The 14,827-nt window shown below is 37.7% G+C and overlaps 2 protein-coding genes across 6 annotated transcripts in view; one reads left to right on the top strand and one right to left on the bottom strand.

Annotated features, from left to right (window-relative positions):
* The window catches only part of E2F5 (E2F transcription factor 5), a 28,747-nt gene extending 20,548 nt beyond the window's left edge, over window positions 1–8,199 (top strand). The window contains exons 3-8 of the mRNA XM_059901918.1: window positions 327–490; window positions 1,796–1,837; window positions 3,092–3,156; window positions 4,243–4,510; window positions 6,381–6,428; window positions 7,442–8,199. Of these exons, the coding sequence (XP_059757901.1) occupies window positions 327–490; window positions 1,796–1,837; window positions 3,092–3,156; window positions 4,243–4,510; window positions 6,381–6,428; window positions 7,442–7,551 (697 nt within the window). The 3' untranslated portion in view covers window positions 7,552–8,199. The remainder of the gene's footprint in view (window positions 1–326; window positions 491–1,795; window positions 1,838–3,091; window positions 3,157–4,242; window positions 4,511–6,380; window positions 6,429–7,441) is intronic.
* RBIS (ribosomal biogenesis factor) lies at window positions 8,199–13,312 on the bottom strand. 5 transcript variants are annotated; one of them, XM_059901919.1, is made up of 5 exons: window positions 13,204–13,312; window positions 12,472–12,583; window positions 10,910–11,026; window positions 8,617–8,733; window positions 8,199–8,328 (listed from the first exon to the last, which is right to left on the bottom strand). In XM_059901919.1, exons 2-5 carry the CDS (start codon window positions 12,478–12,480, stop codon window positions 8,257–8,259), a joined length of 315 nt encoding a protein of 104 aa, XP_059757902.1. In that variant the 5' UTR covers window positions 12,481–12,583; window positions 13,204–13,312; the 3' UTR covers window positions 8,199–8,256. The 5 variants fall into 5 exon arrangements, with proteins under 5 accessions (XP_059757902.1, XP_059757904.1, XP_059757903.1 ...); XM_059901921.1 differs by having other exon boundaries at window positions 12,505–12,583; XM_059901920.1 differs by having other exon boundaries at window positions 13,197–13,301.
* Window positions 13,313–14,827: the final 1,515 nt, after the last annotated feature.

The raw sequence follows: 14,827 nt of genomic DNA, 5'->3' as shown, positions 1-14,827 counted from the left end.
TCTGTATAGTGAGACTTCCAGTGTGACGATTTGACTTTGACATCCTCTGGTGCCTCAGTCACCAGCCTGACCTTCTAGAAGACAAAAAGCACACTAGAACATGTTGAGAATTTTTGTATTTTGGTTGTTCTTGGCAATAAATTGTCTAAGCAAACATGTTCAGAGGTATATGGTGCTTAAATTTTCTAAGGATTTTAATGCTTGATTTTTAGAAGCGTGTAAAGATTTTTGTCTTGAATATATTCAGTGAGTTTTACTACTACAAAAATTAAGTGATGTTTACCTGGGTCTGATACTGGGAATATTAATTCTCATATGTTTTTAAGAGGTGTAGGTGCTGGCTGTAATACTAAAGAAGTCATAGATAGATTAAGATATCTTAAAGCCGAAATTGAAGATCTAGAACTGAAGGAAAGAGAACTTGATCAGCAGAAGTTGTGGCTACAGCAAAGCATCAAAAATGTGATGGACGACTCCATTAATAATAGATATCCTTTTAAATAAGCTATACGTATACATAATATCTATATATTCTTTCAGTCTGAAGATGAGTTACTTTATTCTAGTGTTTTTAGAGTTCAGTTTTGCAAGTGAATATAACATTTTAATTTTATAATCCTTCTAACGATTTATACTAATATTTAAAAATTTTTACCTTTTTAAGTTTACAGTGCATCAGTTAGCACCATTACTGTGTTGCATTGAGAAAAACAAATTCACCTACATTCAGTCTACCCACTGATAGGATGTAACATCTAGCTAAAGTGTGCTTAGGGGGTCTGCGAATTTGGAAGTCATTGTTAAGTGCATAGACATACTTAAATCATTGTTCTGTACTTAAATCATTCAGTGTTCTGAAGTAGTAAAAATTCAGCAACTCTCAAAGTTTTGAAAAATTAATTTTGGTTTGAAAATGAAATATTACAGGCCTGCAATCAGTCCAGGATACATTCCGCCTAATATTAACCCAAAGACAGTATTTACTGGAGGGTGGGGTTCCAAGGCTGGTGTATCTGTTGTATTGGGGGGAAAAATCATTAGTGATATACTCCATGTGTTTCTTACAGTCATTGTGTTCTCTTAGATATCCGTGACTCTCTTGATTTGTGAACTTACCTGTAGTCATATGGAACATTTTAACTACATTTATCTTGTACCACCTCTTATGAACTTTTGACTAATGTATACAATTTATTTTTCGTGTTGTCTTGTCTTTGGTGAACAAGTCCATGATCTCATTTGTTATTTCCTTTCTATGATCAGAACTCCTTAACAGTTTGATAATAATGGGGGTCTTCAACTGTGCCTTGTGGAACCCCAAGATTCAAAAAGCATTGAACTAGTTGATCATGCACTTTGCTGCACTGCTTTCCAAGACTGTGGCCACTCCCAATTCCCCAAACCATGACCCAAGAAGATTCTCGATGCAGAGGCTTGTATAGTTGCTCTTCACTCCCACTGAGAGCATCCTTTTTCCCATCAATATCCTTCCCCCTGAAGCTCCTGTCTCCATGAGGAATGTGTTTTCCATCTCTCTCCCAAGAGTTCTCAATGACAGAGAAATCAAAAGTGGCTTCTTCTTAGAGCAAAGGATGGACACTTCTCTTATGGACCTTTATGTGATTGTCTTTGCCTTTTCAGACTAAAGACTTGTGTTCTTTTTCATCTGACCATATGTGACAGTCCCTTCATGCATTTGGTCATTTTGTTTATTTTGGCCTTCAGATTTATTATCTTAATTTAAATGTCTAGACCTTGATATAAATGTTGTTTCCTTAACTCTATGACAGTACATTTTCCTATGTAACTCATGAAGACATCTGTAATTGCTTTAATGGTAAGTACTGTTAGTAAATTTTTTCTTACATTCTTCCTTTGATCAACCTATTTAGTGTAACGTGATTCAAAATTTTCCATGCACTCACCCTAAGTCATTATTTTCAGGACTTGTGGACATTTTTGGGTCTCACTCTACAGTGCCATGTATTGATAGGCTGCTTTCATTTCTGTTCCCATGCCAATAACTGCTTTTCCCAGCTTTCACTTCATTGCCCACATCGGTAGGTATAAACTATGTGTGGGAGAGGCACCTAAGACAGAGAGGGATTAAGCAACAGTCTCAAAGTCACAGAATCACAGAGTCAATGACTAAACTTGAACTAGAACACGGTTCTCATTGGCACTGTTTATGAAAATATATGTAGCAAGTGTGCTGGTCACAAATGGAACCCAAAGAAAGCATGAGGGCAGAGTAAGGTTTATCCATTTTATAATCAGGAAAATTATTCCTCACCCTATTCCATCCCCAGCCTCCGTGTTTTCCCCTTAAGATGACAATGTATTAGTAACTAAAATGGGGGGTGGGGGCTGTATTTCCATAATATATATAAGTAAAATGAAATTTTGCATACAGATTTAATTGTGCATGACCTATTAAAAAAGGACAGTCTTGTATCATGCACATACAAAAAATAATCTGCCGAACACCTTGCCAAGTGGAATCTGACTTTCATCTAAGACTACGCTGGTAATATATGTGGGCTTATTGCTCTACTTTGCCACCGTATTTCCCAAGTTTTCAAAGAAAGTTTGGGGAAGTATTTTTAATCTTCAACTCAGCAGAGACTGCTGTAGAATTTGGCTTCAAAAGTAAGTTCACTTAAGCTTAAGATTTCACTATATCATACCTAATCTCTAGTATCTCCAGTCATTTAAGTAGTATAAATACTTCAACTAAACAGTGTTACTTAACTAAGGCTAAAAGTTTTCGAGAATCTCAGACTTGACATGAGATTGGGTGAAAGCAATTTGTTTATGAGAATAGAGCTAACACATTTAACCTGTTCTAAGGTCTAACACATATATTGCCTCATTTAATCCTCCAAAAAAACCCTATGCAGTAAGTTATATTGCCTCCATTTTACAGAATTAAGAACAAAAGCCCAAGGTTACCTAGCTTGGGATTCAAATCCAAGCATTCTGACTCCACAGCCCACACTCTTGGCCACCCCACACTCTTGGCCACTGTATTACAGGATCAGTAGTATTTTCTAAAATGTAAAAATCTTTATTTCTTAATTTTTTTGACCAGGTGATACACTTTTGGCCATTCAAGCACCTTCTGGTACACAGCTGGAGGTACCTATTCCAGAAATGGTATGTATGTAGGATAACTTTTGTTAAAATGGATCTACAAGAGGGACAAATATATTTTCTTTAGCTGAACATGAGCTAATTGCAAACACTTTCAAGTTACTGCTTTTAAGTTGTCTGTTTGAAAGTACTGATATCTGAATTTAGATGTCTTCAGTACTTTGGTAAAATTATGGAAGTGACTGAATGAATCATTTAACATTTTACTTTTTTTAAAATTTGATTTTATTTGAGCTAGAAGACATCAAGGAATGAGTAATGATATAGTCAATAATCTTAAAATATCAGTTTGACTATATCTATAACCAACATAACAATCCTGAGGAAAAAGTTCACTTTAAATATCAACAATAATATATTGCTTTAAATTAGGTCTTTAAAAAAACATTTTCTGGCTTATTGAGTCAGAGATATTTATTGACTCTATGCTAATATAAATTTCATGATTTTAGTTTTCAGATTCAAATTTCCTGAAACAAACTGATTTGAAAACTATAACAATCAAAAAAGAGGTAGAAAAAATTACTGTTATCACCTCCCTCTCTTCTCCCAGCTATTCTAGAACTTTGTATTTAGGCGTTTACTGGTTTCTGAAGCCTCGGGATACAAATTACCTTTTTGAAATGGAGGGACTTTACATTTATATCTCTATAGGAAAACTCAGTTGTCTTTGTGCTTTGCTGAATGAAAAAAAGTTTCGACCTGTGAAATAGCTGCCATTTAAGACCGCACATTGAGATGACCACATCAATGGCGGCCAATGCCAGGGGATGGAGTTCCATACATGTGGAGAATGCTTGGAGCGCTGCTGCACACTGACATGTATAATTACACACAAATAGATGGTTTCCAGAATTCTACAACTGGGAGTTTTTGATGCCCAGTATTTAAGAAAAGCTTACTTTTAGGGGCAAGTGGTTTATAGCACTCAATATCCCATTCTACTCTTGGTCTCTCTGTTTTGACTTAACGACTTAATTTTGTCGTATTTAGTTATTCCCTATAGCTTTGCCTGTCTTATTTTTAATGTTTCAGCTTACCTAGAAATGTTGACCTTTATTCATTTGTTTATGCCCAATAACTTCAAAGGGTCAGAATGGACAAAAGAAATACCAGATCAATCTAAAGAGTCATTCAGGACCTATCCACGTGCTGCTTATAAATAAAGAGTCCAGCTCCTCTAAGCCCGTGGTTTTTCCTGTTCCCCCACCTGATGACCTCACACAGCCTTCCTCTCAGCCCTCAACTCCAGTGCCTCCACAGAAATCCAACATGGCAACTCAGAACCTGCCTGAGCAACATGTCTCCGAAAGAAGCCAGAATCTTCAGCAGACTCCAGCCACAGAGTTATCTTCAGGTGGGTTCAGAGCCTTTGTTTTAAAAAGTAGAGAGGGGAAAATATGAATACTGTGTTGAACAAGTTGGAGAGCTTTTCTGAATTTCTCAATTGTGATGTTATTCTATTATCTAGTATAGGAGGCAAAATAGTAAACCTGATCAACAAGTATTAATTTTGTGTCTTCTGTGTGCCCAGCACTGGAATATGTATTATGAGGAAAATTTAAAAAACAGATCCTGTCTATAATTATACTACTACTACTTGTTTCATAGACTGTGTAAATATATGTATTTGCAGTTTTCCTTAGGATTCCATTTTTGGAATTAAACCAAATTTGTTCCCCCACCCCCCTTTTACTATTTACATGTCAGCTTTTTATCTGAGATTTATTTTGTAAGGTTCTTTTATCTCTTAGTAACTCTAGTATATATAATTGAAATTTGTTCTACGTTTAATAAAAATCATACTAGGGATGACTATAGTGACTTATGTCTCCTGTTTCTCTGTATTCTCTATTGTTACACTTTTTATTTGGAAAGCTTAGTTTTATAGAGTTGATAAGTGATCTCAACTCCAATTATTTAGGAAATTTTGCCTTCCTAAGTTGTTTGATCTGTGAAATGATAAATAGCTAAAAACTGGGCATCAGGAATAGGGGCCACATTTCTTAAATTTATAAAATTTCCTCAGCATCCAGTCCTTTTCCCTTGGTTATTACATGGCTAGGTATTTGCCAACTCCTTAGTGGTTCCAAATAAAGGACCCATGGTTGCTGAATGAATGACTGCCACGCAATCTAGACGTAGTATTGCAGATAATTTAAAAACTATATTGTATATATTCCAATTTGTTTATTTTTACCTTTATCCTTTTGGGATGTGGTCTACTCTTTGAGTTCACAATAGGTAAGAGTGAGACTAAAAAGATCTAACTGGACACAGAATATTTTTCAGCTTCTTGTTGCCCATATCCTTCCCCTATAAGTATTTCCACACCATAGGCCATAGGGATGCACAACAGAAAGTGTCATCTTTCAAAAGCTTATAATCTAATTGGGAAGAATAAAGTAGGCAGGCTTATGGTTTAGCTCAGACACAATTAGTACATTGGCTTTCACAAAGCATTAAAGAAACTTTTGAGCATTTCATTTCTGTACATGATTTTGTATTTGGAAATAGTAAAGAAACCAATTTGGGGCCAGATTAGAGAGGGCCTTGAATATCAGACTGAGTTAGGACTTGGACCTATAAACCACTGAAGATTTGTGACCAGGGAAGTGGCACGTTTAGAACTGTATACTGGTGAACACAGAAGTAACGTGATTAGGAAAGAAGAGGCTTTTGGCCCTGGGAAGAAGATATTAGAGGCAATGAAGACAGAAGATAAGATGTTTGCAGTTATGCAACTGTGAGAGAACACTGAGGCTAAAATGGGGTGATGACAATGGGATTGGAAAGAGAAATAAGGAAGATTTGAGAAATACTCTTTAGGCAAAATAAGTAACCTTTGATGTGTGAGATCTGAAGATAAAGTTAACAGGAGGACTGTAAAGTGATGTTGCACTTTTAAGGTTGGGTCATTGGGAGAATTATGGTAACACTGACTTTAAAAACTGAGGAGTCAGTTTTGGGAAAACAATGATGAGTTTTTGGGGCTAAATCTTGAGTTCCGAAGTTTAAAAGTAATGCCAAGTACAGATTAGGTGTCATGAAAATTCTGTTTCCATAAAGTTCTAGTACTTTAATTTCGTACTTTTAATCAAGATGCTGATGTTAAATATAACTGCTTAATATATACTGTGTTTAAATATATGCTGTTTAAATATAACTGCCTTTTTGCTGTTAATAAAGAGAAGTGTAAAAAAACTTTATCACAATTCTCTTTCCAGCGGGATCTATTAGTGGAGATATCATTGATGAGTTAATGTCTTCTGATGGTAAGTAGTTAAAAAATTTAATATAACCTTATACATCAATAATGCTTTTCTAGAATTTATGAGTGGCACATTATTTAAAAGAAATGAAGAACCTATATTTTTTAACTGCTTAATGTACTATGATGATTCATGAAATTTATAGTAAGTTATAGGCATCCTTCAGAATTTTTTGCCTGCATTTTGAAGAAAAAGAATTCATAAGGGGATACTTATCACCTTTACTGAATAAACTTCTAAATTGTTGGCATACTAGCCCTTTTTACACCTGAAGAATTTGGCCAAGAAGAGTAAAACAGTGTATCTGAGTCAACAGGAAATCTGAAAACATAGTTTTGTAAACACTCCTACCATGGCCAATTTCAAGCTGCCAATGTGAAGTCAGTATTACTAAGATTAGCCACATCATCGTCTAATCTAAAATAATTCTTAAAAATCAACTAGCTATAATACGGTAGTTACTTTAACAATTACTCTCTGGGCCTCACCTTTCTAAAAGTTCTTGGATTCAGAGTCCTGGTTCCTAACAAATATGTATAGCCGAGACCTAGGAAGTGGCAGCTGTTAAATTAGCCAATGGCACAGTAACCACTTAGACATTTATCAAACACCTCTGTAAAAGCAGAGAATTTCAGCGTATTTATTAATTTATGTCTAGTTCCTTTCTCTGTTTTCAAAGTGGTAGCTTATTTAGCAGATCAGAGAAAATACTTTGACCAGTGTTTCTGAATCATAAATTTTAGTGACAAGTTCAACCAATAAAAATTAACTTCTGTTTCTCAAGCTAACACTTATAATCAATGCATAAAGTGTCTTTAAAGAAGAATCTTTCAAAATATACACAAAATACAAGTCATTAATTTGATCATTACATTTCCTATTATATATTTTTAAAAAATTGCTGTACAACATGGGAAACATAATTTGGCTTGATGTTTTTGATAGTATTTTATGTTAGACATCATTACCTGTATGTAGAAACCATCTCTAACACTGAATTTATTTTTTGCTTGCAGTGTTTCCGCTTTTACGGCTTTCTCCAACCCCGGCAGATGACTACAACTTTAATTTAGATGATAATGAAGGAGTTTGTGATCTGTTTGATGTCCAGATACTAAATTATTAGATTCCATGGAAACTTGGGACTGTTATCTACCTCTAACTGTGTAACATTTTAGACGTCTTAATAACCTAAGTATTTAAAATTATGAATGTAACACCTTTTTAGTTCACTGATTCTGAAATGTTCTTCCCTAATACTTTCTTTTTTACTTCACAAAACTTCAACCATAAGAACAAAGGATTCTGATTGCTTCAGGGGAAAAAGTGATTTCATATCCACCAACTCCCTACCCTCAAGTAATTACATTCTGGAATTTCAACTTTTCCTCCCATTCTGAATCCTTCTGTTTTTTTCCTTATATGAGAGGAAAGTTAAAGTAGACTTAAGGTCATCAAAAACAAAAAAGTTGGCCAAGGGCTCATCATTTGTTTGTCTTACATTTTTACTGCCACGAGACTGTCCATATTTCTGTGTATCCTCTGATCCAGACATTCACTGCCACTTATAAAGTGAAGGGTGTAAACTAGGATATATTAACTGTTTCAGTGAACAGATTTTGTGAAGTGCCTTCTGTTTTAGCACTTTAAGTTTATCACATTTTGTTGACTTCTGACATTCCACTTTCCTAGGTTATAGGAAAGATCTGTTTATGTAGTTTGTTTTTAAAATGTGCCAATGCCTGTACATTAACAAGATTTTTAAAAATAAAATTGTATAAAGCATTTAATTTATTGGTCTTTTTGGGGAATTTGATGCATCACCAGTGTATTACAACTGAGCCATTAATCTTGTAGCTTCATCAACATTAACTGGTTCGTTTTCAGGACACTGCTGAGGAATCTGGAGAGAAAATTACATTTAAAAATTCAGATAACAATAGCAAACAAAAATGACATAATCTACTGACATATAATCTATTATTCAATATAATTTCTTCTAGTTGTACTTTTGGAAATAGAACAATAAATTCCCATATTTTAGACTCAATGTTTTAAAGTCTGAATAAGCTATACATAATACAGAGCCAAATACTAAAAATTACAATCAATACAGGCTTTGAAAATTTGGAGTTTAATTTATTAGCCTTCAGTTTATTAGCCAGAACAAAAGGAAGTGATTTCCACTCACCAGCTGTTTCTGCAGAGGTTCAAGGGAAAGGCCTTTTAAGAAGTGTGCAAGTTCCTTTTGTATATTTACAAAAGCTTTATTCACTCTGTTAACTTTTTCATCGTTCATGATGTTTATCTTTAAAAAAAAAGAGAGCCTTAATCCATGATCTCACAACCATTAAGGATAAAAATACAGGCAACCTTAATTTAATCTTGTTACCCCCCAAATCTATAAACTCTTATCAATCCTACCAATTTGTGGAGACAATTTACACTAAAATTCTTACAGTCTTATTGGGACATTTTAGACAAAAGGTTCTGTTTTCTTAAAAATAAGAATTGTGTGGATATACCTCATACCTTGACTTTCCTGGTATAAGCAGGCCAAAATATGTGACCACGATCTTTCTAAGCTACGGTGCTATCGTCTCTCATCTGTAAAATGAGGAACCTGGATGGCATGCTTCCAGGGTCCTTCTAACAGTACGTCTCTGAATCCTTCCTTGATGGAAGTGCCTGGCAGTCTCCTGAGGACAGCGGCCCCTGTAGCTTTCCTCGCTTGAATCTTAAAGGTGGGGGTGGTACTCTTGTTCTTCACAGCTGCTCCCCAACTCTTTCTCCTTCAAAACTTTTGGCTCTTTTGCATTTTATGCATCAGGACATTCTGACACCCCTCTCCTCATTACTGTCACCTACCAACACCATGATTACTTGCTCCTTTGTGAAAGATCTCAAACCATGGCTCACTGACCCCTCTCACGCCTGGCGTCGCTGCTTAGTCGCTACAACAAAAACCTATCCTATGGCTTCTTAATCTCTTCAGGTCCTCATCTCCAGGGGTCTTTTCCATGACCTACCTTGCCATCACTCCCATGCATCACCTTAGGCTGCATCATTACCTGTTACCGCACCACCTCCTATCCTTCTATTCACTTATTTTATTAATAATTCTTAAATCTCACTGAAATCTTTTCCTACCAAGTTCACTATTGTTCACATTTTCATATCCCCACTTTTTCCTTTAGCCTGCACAGATTCCATGACCACTAATCAGTCACTCCTTCACACCCTCTTAACTCTCCTTCTCTTCTCTCCCTCAATCAGACTTGCCTGGCGACCTAGCTAAACTCAAGTATCAGCCTTTTCTGAGCCCCAAACTGAAGCTGTAGAAAAGCATAACTGGCTGACTGGCTTCACTTTAAGTTCATGGCCACCAACTTCAATTTACCATTTATACAGTGCCTGGCAATCGTACGACCTCCCCCTAAGTTAGGCTGCTTTCTCATAAAAGTGTTCGATACTTTCTCCAACCAGGCTGCCTACCCACAGATCTTTTCCATTAGCATCCATAAAGCTTCTAGGACTTCCTATCCAAACAAAATAATTTTCCTCAAATACACCAAGCCTTCACCCAGCTGGGGGTCTTTGCACTCACTATTCTTTCTGCCTAGAACATGCTGCTCCCAACACTTCCCAGCAGTTTGCATCACTGGCTCCTATCAGTCAGGTCTTGGCTTCAATGTCAACCCTGAAGACAATTCTATCTAAAACTGTCACCCCCAAACCCCAGTCATATCACCCAGCTTTATTTCCTTTTTAGCATTTCCAAAGTCATGAAATTGCTCCACCAAAAAGTTTAACTCAGCTAGTTCATGAAGACTGAAAGATAAAATGTTACATTTCTATGGACCATTATGATAATTACTAAGTCCTCTAGAGGTGACTCCACCTACTACTTAAGCTTGAAAACATTTTCTTGAATAATCTTCTTAAGGAGCCTACTTAATCTTGAAGAAATTTCCCATTCCCCAAATATTTTGAAATAAAGATAGAGCAACTCCTTTCTTTTCAAATTTTGTATTTTAAGAAACAAAATATTTTATCTTCTATTTTTAGGCTTTTATCTGAGTTCTAGATATCTTCAGAGAAATAAGAATTACCGAGGAGAAAAAGAATGGGTGTTGACTGACATTCCATGTCTTGGCTCTGTTGAAAGCTTCTTGAATATATATTAGTTTAGAGATAACTTTTCCATACCATGGTTTTTTATGATTTCTATGCTCTGAGAAAGCTATTAAAACTGTTACTTGGAGCCTCATACATTTGCAGTTAAAATGCTTTCTTCTTTTTGCACATTTGGATTCAAGAAAGGGAGGTTATTTCTCTTCATCTTTTTTTCTTTTTTAAAACAAATGTTTAAAATCATCTTGCTTTTGTAGGAAAGGCTAAGAACCTGTTTTAAATATTAGCATTCAGTTTTTCAGTAGCTTTGCTTGTAAACAATAAAGTCAGAGTGCTTAAGTGATACTAACCTTCTTCAGATTAGTGGTAACTGGTTTTGCTTTATTTTTAACCTTAAAGCTTTTTTGGCTGGCTATGTGGAATACATTCCTGGACTTCCGTCCTCTTAGTTTGTTCTTGGCCATTGTCTAGGAAAGAAAGAAAAGGAGCTCAATTAAGTTGCCCACGTTTATAAACTACATCAATTTAAGTTTTGGAAGTAAAGGTACCAATTAAATCTAAGAAATTCCACCTTACTCCTGATTATTTTTAAAATTGCTGCTTGTATTAAAATTATCTCTATGTCCTTTTGGTCCTACTAGATTTTTCTGTTTCAGTGCAGAGTGTGTAGCTAATTCTTTTCTGCATCTCCAGCACCTGGCCCATAAGAGGCTCCGCATTAATTTCTGCCAGTTAGATTCATTAATTAATATTCTCAACACAGCAATTGTTTTTTTTCAGCTCTCTGCAGCATCTGACAATGCTAACCATCACCATCCATCCTTCTGCTAGTTTACATACTGCTATTCCATTCTGGTTCCTTTCATACTCTAGGACTGACTCCCTTCTCCTTCCTTCTTTCATTCCTTTTTACTTGCCCCATTTTCACTCCTGTGTGCACCTCCTCAAAACCAGTACTTAATCTTACACTTCCTAACCCCCACGTTAAATTACTTTCATGACTTCCACATCACCTCTATGTGAATGGCTCTTGTCTAAAAACTGTAGGTATTATCTTTGTTTTATAGCTAAACACACTAAGCCTATAAATTCTACTTGAGAAACATCTCTCAAACCTGTCTTTAACAATGCACATGAGGAACAATTTAAAAAATATTAATAGTTAAGATTTATTAAGCTTTTACTACATGTACAGCACTATGCTAACATTTTATGTGTTTTAACTAATTTACTCATTACAACACTTTGTAGGAGGTACTATTTTATCATTTTATAGATTAAAAAAATAAACTGATGCAAAGAGAAGTTAATCTGCCCATTGTCGCACTATTAGTAGTCAGAGAATGCCAAGATTCAAAGCCAAGCAGACTAGATCCTGAGCTCTCATTATGTGATGTGGCCTCTCGTATATAAATAAAAATGCAGTACAAAAACATGATTTAGTACTGCCTACTTCAGGACTGGGTTACTGCTTTAGTCCCTAGGACTATTTGGTTAGACTCTGGGTTGGGACAAACTATACCCATGGACCCAATCAGGTCAGGCACCTGTCTTTGTAAATGACGTTTTATTAGAACGCAGCTATGTCCATTCGATTATGTATGTTTTGTCTGTGGCTGCTTTCCTGCGACAACTGTGGCTCGCAAAGCCTAAAATATTTACTATTTGGCCCTTTACAGAAAGACTGTCAACCCCTGGCTTAAGCCACATGCATTCAAGTCTATTCTGCATAGTGGTATAAAATGAACCGTCCCAATGTTAAAATCCTTCAGTGGCTCCTCCAACCCACAAGGAGCAATATTCTTTGTCCTGACATATTGCTGGAAACCTGACTCTAGCATAAATCTGTCAAAGGTATCTCCTGCTATTTCTCTATACCCACTCTAGTCTACTAATTACTCTCTGAAGACACCTTGCACATTCTTCCTTTCTTCCCTTTGCTCACATTGTATCTCTCCTCCTTCAATGTCTAGCCTCAGGAACAACAGAGACAGCAATGTTTCCGAACCCCAACAGAACTCCTTCTAAAAAAAAAAAAAAAAAAAAAAAACAATGAACACAGTAGAAAATACATGACTATTATAAAAGCAGAAAATACACATAAACCACCCCCAAATTAAATAATCTAAAATCCTTCCAATAAGTAACCAAAATCCAACCATTCCTCTAGTATTCATTAATCAATTACTATGTACCAAGTGTGGTACAGAACCTATATACATACATATGAAACATACACAAACACAAGAAACAAAGATAGGTGCTGTAATTGACAGCATACGAGTGGAGTCACAAAAGGGAAAGATCCAATAGAGTTGGGGACTTAAGGAAGGTTCGTGGAGAAGCTGATAGCCTAGTTGGGGGGGGGGGGTTAGGGGGATAGGGATTTTCTCTAACAACCACGTGGAAACTGGTGACAACAGAACAACCCAAAACTGGTACCCTGCCGTGGGCTGAAGGCCCAGCAGGCATGGGGGTTTCAGGCCTGAGCCAGCAGGCCTGCGGCCGAGTAGGACTGCCTAAGGCAGCGAGCGACGACGGAACGGAGCCGCCAGACGGCAGCAGCCCGCGGACGGCCAATCCTGTCTCAACCCTCGGAAACTTCACGCCAGCGCGCCGGAAAATTTTTCTATTAACCTCTCACCAGTCCTCCGATACCCTCTTGCAGGGGTTTAAGCTCCAGGTAACGCCATCTGCACGCGCAGGATCCAGGAAGTTCCGGGTTGAAGGAGCCAGTCAAGGGTCCTCTCTCAGGCCGTAGTTCCGCCCACCGAGCGAAACTCCGCCCACAGGGCGGAGTGCTGCCCCGTGAGCTTGGTCCTGACGGAGATAAGCCCCGCCCACCGTGCGTCGTTCCGCCCACCGAGCGTCGTTCCGCCCACGGTCTGGTTCCCACCCACCTAACGTAGTCCTGTCCATAGAACCATGTCAGCCGCGGAGCACCCTTCCCTAAACACAGGACCCTCCCTGTTAACTTCCCTTGCCGTTCACTGGGTTAAGAACCTCTACTCAACTGAGGCGTCGAAGACGCGGCAAAGTCTCGAGTTCCTCGCGGGGGTATGTGTACAGAAACCACCCGAAGTGTCTGAGTCACCAGAGCCACACAGACCGTAACACAGGTAGTCGGCCCTCAGCCGCTTACTGCTGGCTGGCTGTGTCCGCGCTCCCAGGAGGTGGCGCTGCGCACCTCTGAGTGGCGTCCCAGGTTTGGTTGGAGGAACAAAGAACCTAATGTCTGGAACAGATCTAGAACTATAATCTCCCAAGGGAAAATTTGTAGTGAGCCAAAAGTTGAAATGCTTTTCTCATTGAAGTTTCCTTGCTTCAAAATGAGAATTTCTGACAGCACAGCAGAGGCACAAGAAAATATCAGTAAGTTGTAAAACAAGAATCAGGGAACTTAGAAAATCTTAGAAGAAACATTTTTGCCTTCCAGTTTTATGTCTGTGTGTGTATATTTCCCAGTTAAGGTGTTCTGGGTTGAGTTTTCTAGAAAATCGAATCACTTCTTCCAAGAGGATCTTTCCACTAAGGTAACAGTTTTCACTTGTTCCCTCCTTATTTTATTACGGTCTTAGGGAAAGCCAGCTTTTAAACAAATGTAGAAGTACTGGCATTTTTATATCATTTTTGTAACGGTACATGAGTTCTGCTCTAAGTATCAAAATAAGGCCAAAGTACCATTCCCCTTTTGCAAGTGAGAATGCTGAGGCTCAGAGTCTAAGCCATTTTCGGTATCCACACAACTAGTAATTGACAAAGCCAAACTAGAATCCACGTGGGCTGGCCCTCGGTCAAGTCCTCTTCCCGCCAAATCAGCCACTTGCCTGCTTATAGAAATATGAACCACGTTTACAGTAAATCATTTTATTGTTTATGTCTATCACAAAGAATTAGGGAATATGTTAAGGAATGAGGAATAATTACTTGTCAATGTAATTTTATTAAAACTCTGTATTTTTTCTAAAGAGTGACTTTTAAAAGCACCTTAAAATGCATTATAGGGCTTCCCTGGTGGCGCAGTGGTTGAGAGTCTGCCTGCTAATGCAGGGGACACGGGTTCGAGCCCTGGTCTGGGAAGATCCCACATGCCGCGGAGCAACTGGGCCCGTGAGCCACAACTACTGAGCCTGCGCGTCTGGAGCCTGTGCTCCGCAACAACAGAGGCCGTGATAGTGAGAGGCCCGCGCACCGCGATGAAGAGTGGCCCCCGCTCGCCGCAACTAGAGAAAGCCCTCGCACAGAAACGAAGACCCAACAAAGCAAAA

This window comes from Balaenoptera ricei, chromosome 17, assembly GCF_028023285.1.
Source record: "Balaenoptera ricei isolate mBalRic1 chromosome 17, mBalRic1.hap2, whole genome shotgun sequence".
NCBI lineage: Eukaryota > Metazoa > Chordata > Mammalia > Artiodactyla > Balaenopteridae > Balaenoptera > Balaenoptera ricei.
Note: the sequence above shows the minus strand (reverse complement) of the source record. Positions and strands in the feature narration are given on the sequence as shown.